The 6,000-nt window shown below is 35.7% G+C and overlaps 1 protein-coding gene across 2 annotated transcripts in view; it reads left to right on the top strand.

Annotated features, from left to right (window-relative positions):
• Positions 1-4,390, top strand: part of Mybl1 (MYB proto-oncogene like 1) — a 35,909-nt gene extending 31,519 nt beyond the window's left edge. For both annotated transcript variants that reach the window (XM_027398872.2, XM_027398873.2), the window contains one exon: positions 1,767-4,390. In XM_027398872.2, the coding sequence (XP_027254673.1) occupies positions 1,767-1,895 (129 nt within the window). In that variant the 3' untranslated portion in view covers positions 1,896-4,390. The remainder of the gene's footprint in view (positions 1-1,766) is intronic.
• The last annotated feature ends 1,610 nt before the right edge of the window (positions 4,391-6,000 follow it).

Here is a 6,000-nt window from a genome sequence, read left to right on the forward strand (position 1 = left end):
AAATCATTATTTTGTCACTGAAAGCAGGTTTGGGTTTGAGAGAGACACATCATCAGTGCACATACCAGCTATACAATTGGAGTTGTAGTCAGAGATTTTTAGGGTTTTGTTGTTGTTGTTGCTGTTTTAAGACAGGATCTCATCTCATTATGTAGCTGACCTTGAAATCATAGTCCTGTAGTTTCGGATTCCTAAATCCTGGATACAGACTTGTGCCATCATGCCTGGCCCTTTCATGATTCCTTAATCAATATATATATGTATGTGTATATGTATATGTAATGATACTTAAATTCACTTCTAGAACTTCTTTACCTGTAAAATAAAAATGAATAGCCACATTTGTTATTCTGAAATGGTAAGTAGTTGGAAGCATTTTCAGAGAAATTTTGTAATGGCTCCCAATAAACTATGTAGACCAGAAGCTATAAAACAAAAAAAAATTCCGCCATTTCTCTATGGCCAGTAAGTAGATGTAAATGAAGGCTGGTGAAATTCTTATCCTGTTATCTTAGGAGTTTGCCCAAAGAATATGAATTGTGGAGAGGAAGATTTCTTCTTTATGCTGAACTGACTGCAGAATAGTTTCCCTGACATTCAAGCATTCCTTGAGAATATCTTTGGCAATCAGATATAGCCACCTGTCTGTCTTGAGCCATAGCTTTCAGAGAGTGACACAATGCATTCCCTTAATTGATTTAAAATGCTTTGAATTCTCAGTGTTTAATGTAGGGCTTCTTAGGAAAGTTCATTATGTAGTAATTCTTACATATAATATAGATATCTTTATCCTTTGACAAGGAAGAAAACAAAAAGGGTACACACGTAGTTCACTTTTTGACATTACATCTTCCCTCTAAGTCTTTTCTTTTTTTCTTGGTACTGGGGACCAAACTCTAGTCTCTCACATGCTAGATAAATACTCTACCAATGAACTACACCTCCAGCTCCTCTTTTTAAAACTTTTGCAAAATTTGGGGACAAAAGAGATTAATTATATCTTTTCCTGTTATGATTCATTTGATTTGTGGGGAGATGTTGGGAACATAACTATTATACTGAGCCAGGTGTTGGTGGTGCACACCTTTAGTCCCAGCACTAGGGAGGCAGAGGCAATCGGATCTCTATGAGTTCGAGGCCAGCGTGGTCTGTAGAGTGAGTGCCAGGATAGGCTCTAAAGCTACACAGAGAAACCAAACCCTGTCTTGAAAAACAAACAAACAAACAAGCAAATAAACAAAAAGGAAACAAAACTATTATACTGTCACCATAGGCCAGTGAGCAATCAATATATGTAATTACAATAATTATACAAAATTGATCATAAACATTTTAGTATGTGTTTAAAATATAGCATCTCATTTTAAAAGTTATAATATTGTTATCAAAACATTTTATAGCACTTACTTATAAAATTCCTAGTCAAAATAATTGATTTGTAAAAGTCTAGTTATGCAGACTGACAATATGGCTCAGTGGATAAAGGTGTTGCTACCAACCTAGGTTTGGTTCTGCAGTCCACATGGTAAAGTGTGAGGACCGACTCCTGAAATTTGTCCTTTGATTCTTCCACATATGTTGTGCTGCATGCTATGTCCATGCATACGCACATGGGCACACACACACACACACACACACACACACACACACACACACACACACACACATGCACTCATACATATACTCATGTACATGTTCTAATTATGAAGTGGTTTGGGTAGTTAATTTTACTAATTTTTGCATCACTATTGATATTTCCTTCATAGTCAAACTGTGAATGGGAAACAGTGGTATATGGGAAGACAGAAGACCAACTTATCATGACTGAACAAGCAAGAAGATACCTGAGCACTTACACAGCTGCCAGCAGCACTTCAAGAGCTCTAATACTCTAATTGTTACTAACGCTGAAAAAAATGACCTACCACCCCTACTGTGTTCTCTGCCAAATTAGGTTGCAGTGAAATTTGTCTCAGTTAATTCTTTTAAAGGATTTAATACATCCCTAAAATGGTTCGCATTTTTTTCTGTATTGGTCAGGCAAAAAAACCTAATAAGCCACTTAAAGTAAGGGGTAGGAAAATTTATTATTTACTTTTTAAGAAATGAGAGTTTTAAAATTTGTTTTTAAAGAACAAAGTGGGAAAATAAGGATGTTCATGGGTATTCCAAAGCAAATTTTCACACAATTTCTTTACAGGATATATGTCGCTACTTTCTCCAGGCTGTAGTCGTTATAAACAAGTTAGTCTCTGTTTAGGACACATGGGGGCTTATGAGTACTTTTGCATGCGTGCTGATTTACTTAGATGACCGTTTATAAAGAAACTCATGAGAAGCAGTCTCGAGGAAGCTAGAAAGTTGCACTACTAATTTTTGGTATTTTTCAGAAACAATGAAATTAACTACAGTGTTAAGAATATTTATTTGAGCATAGTAATAAAAAAGCATTGAAAGTGGTCTTTTTTTACTAGTAAAGAGTCAGTATTTCTTCATAAGTCTCAGAAGAGCTGAGAATTCTGTTGAATGTATTGTACAGTATGTAGGAGCAGGAAAACTGTGTAAATTAGAAAGATGTCTGTTTTTATAATTTATTTTCATTTTTAAAGCTTAAATGTAGATATTTATATATATATATATATATACTTATGTGTGTGTGTATATATATATATATATATACAGGGTGTCTAGAAGCCAGTGTTGTTCCTTGTCATTACAGCTAACATAGTCAAGAATAAGTTTGACTTTCAAGTATGAAATAGTTAAGTTATAGCTGCAAAGAATACAATATCTATACTGTATGTCACATCTACCTAAATATTGCACTATATCCTTTAAATCATGTTGGTTATAAAGTAGTTCTAAAATGTACTAAATAATAATTTAATATTTTCTTTTTAAATTATATTGGAGGTCATAAATTAATCTGGTGATTTGTGTATGTGTTTGAAATTTTCATTTTGTTTAAAAGACAATATGGTACCCTGCTCCCTAAAACAGTCTGCACTTAGAAAGTTTATTGTATTTACTCAATGTTTCAGAATTAGAAAATATTATCTTTTATTTATACAAATACTTTGTCCTTTTATAAATGTTTTGTGTTTCCAGGTTACAACAGTTGCTTCAGTTGCCTGTTTAGGTGTTTGCACTTATTTTATTTCTTTTTGAAAGAATGTCTTTGCTTATGTGGTAGAGATTTTATCTAATTTTTGAGACATATAATGGTGTTCTGTCAACCTAAACACTGACAGGCAAATAGAATTGTACACTGTAGTTTGAATTATTTATAATTGACACACTCTCTCCCTCTCCACTCCTGAAGTATGCTGCTATAGTAAGTAGCAGAATCGGCTTGCTGCTATGAGAGATGGAAAGAGCGACCACCACTTGCACTGTGTGAAAAGATAAGCAAATGATGGCAAGTTCTCAAGTTAACTTAATGGATTCAACTATTACCAAGCAGATTCTTACAAAGACCAAAACACTACTCTATGCCTCAAGACCAAACCAAACAAAACAGCTTAAGATTTTAAAAAATCTATTTATCTGTTAATAGAAATGGGACTACTGAATATTTTAATGTCTAATTCTTCAACAGTAGACCTAATAAGGTTTTAAGCTTTAAATCCAATTGCTAGTTTTTGCATACTATATGTTAGTGAGAAGTAAAGAATATGTGTGGTGGTACTAAGATTATGCCTTCTTGATAACTAATAGGTAAGGAAATTTGAATCTTCTTAGCATGTTAAATATGTTGATTTTTTCTAATTAATGAACTTCTCACAGAAATGTTTGTAAAACCAATGATTGTGAAAAATCATATATATCATTTCAGTTACTTTGGGGTGATAATAGCACATAATTCCTTTAAAAAATGTAGTCTTTAGCTGCATTGGATACAATAGTCCCCCATTGCCAAAGTAAAGTATCTCAGATATGCTACATATTTTGAAACATAATTTTTCTTGAGCATTAAGTTAACACAAATGTTAATATATTGTATATAAGCCTGGACTTATGGAATGTAGTACATATTTGGGTTGGTGTTGGTTGAATCCTCAAGTTAACTGCTTTGTTGCTTTTTTTTTTTTTTTTGCAAGATTTGTAATCATAAACATGTCAGGCATCTTAAGTCATCTTTTTTACTGTTCATTTGGATTCTTCAGTTTTCTGAAGATGCCAGGCATACAGGTAGCAGCCATACATGCATGGAAACTGACTACACACATACCATACTGCATTTTATTGTAAGGTTTTCACATTAATACGGCAATTACACTGACTAAATTGAGTTTTTTTAATATATGAGAAAACTTGGCATTGTAAGAGAATCTTGCAGACAATGTTGAAATCTATTGACATCCAAATAAAGCATCTGTGTACAAGCTGATGTAGTGTTGCTCATTCACTTTGGTTCTGTGTAATAGATTTGATTGAACCCTTAAGACCTGAGTCCAACATTGAGTTCTTACCCTAGTACTCTTAGAACTCCCTTTGCAGGTAATTTCCTCCATTAACAATGTGGCTTCTCCACTAGGCTTCAAAATATTTCAACTTCCTTTTAAAAACTTCCATGTAACTTTATTATTATTTTTTTTCAGATTTTTTATTTGAATTAGAAACAAGATTGTTTTACATGTCAATCCCAGTTCCCTCTCCCTTCCCCCCCACCCCCCAACTAAAACCCTTACCTATCACATATCCTTTCTGCTCCCCAGGTAGGGTAAGGCCTTCCATAGGGGATCATCAGAATCTGTCATATCCTTTGGGATAGGGCCTAGGCCCACCCCCGTGTGTCTTGGCTCAGGGAGTATCCCTCTATGTGGAATGGGCTCCCAAAGTCCACACCTATGCTAGGGATAAGTACTGATCTACTACAAGAGGCCCCATAGATTTCTGAGGTCTCATTGACACCTGAGTTCCTGGGGTCTGGATCAGTCCCATGCTGGTTTCCCAGCTATCAGTCTGGGGAGCAAGAGTTCCCCGATGTTCAGGTCAGCTGTTTCTGTGGGTTTCACCAGCCTGCTCTGGACCCCTTTGCTCTTCACTCGTCCTTCTCTGCAACTGGATTCCAGTTCAGTTCAGTGATTAGTTGTGGGTGTCTACTTCTACTTCCACCAGCTGCTGGATGAAGGCTATAGGATGGCATATAAATCAATCATCAATCTCATTATCAGGGGAGGGCATTTAAGGTAGCCTCTCCTCTGTTGCTTAGATTGTTAGTTGGTGTCATCTTTGTAGATCTCCAGACATTTCCCTAGTGCCTGATTTCTCTTTAAACCTAAAATGTCTCCCTCTATTATGGTATCTCCTTTCTCATTTTCTTTTATTCTTCACTTGACTCAACCTTTCTGATCCCTCATGTCTTCCTTACCCCTCCCCTTCTCCCCTTCTCATTCTCCTAGCTCCCTCCTCCCTCCCCCATGATCCCAATTTGCTCAGGAGATCTTGTCCCTTTTCCCCTTCTCCAGGGGACTATGTATGTCTCTCTTAAGGTCCTCTTTGTTTACTAGCTTCTCTGGCAGTGTGGATTGTAGGCTGGTAATCTTTTACTCTATGTCTAAAATCCACATATGAGTGAGTACATACCATGTTTGTCTTTTTGGTTACCTTGCTCAGAATGTTTTCTTCTAGTTCCATCCATTTGCCTGCGAATTTCAAGATTCCACTGTTTTGTTTTGTTTTTTTCCTTCTGAGTAGTACTCCATTGTGTAAATGTACCACATTTTATCTATCCATTCTTTGGTTGAGGGGCATCGAGGATGCTTCCAGGTTCTGGCTATTACAAATAGTGCTGCTATGAACATTGTTGAACAGATGTCCTTGTTGTATGAATGTACTTGTTTTGGGTAGATGAAAAAAAATAGACAGGTAGACCAATGGAATAGAGTTGAAAACCCACACACCTACGAACACCTGATTTTTGACAAAGAAGATAAATTTATATGATGGAATAAAAAAGCATCTTCAACAAATGGTGCTGGAAAAACTGGATGCTGG

The sequence above is a fragment of the Cricetulus griseus genome, chromosome 2 (assembly GCF_003668045.3).
Source record: "Cricetulus griseus strain 17A/GY chromosome 2, alternate assembly CriGri-PICRH-1.0, whole genome shotgun sequence".
In the NCBI taxonomy this organism is placed as follows: domain Eukaryota; kingdom Metazoa; phylum Chordata; class Mammalia; order Rodentia; family Cricetidae; genus Cricetulus; species Cricetulus griseus.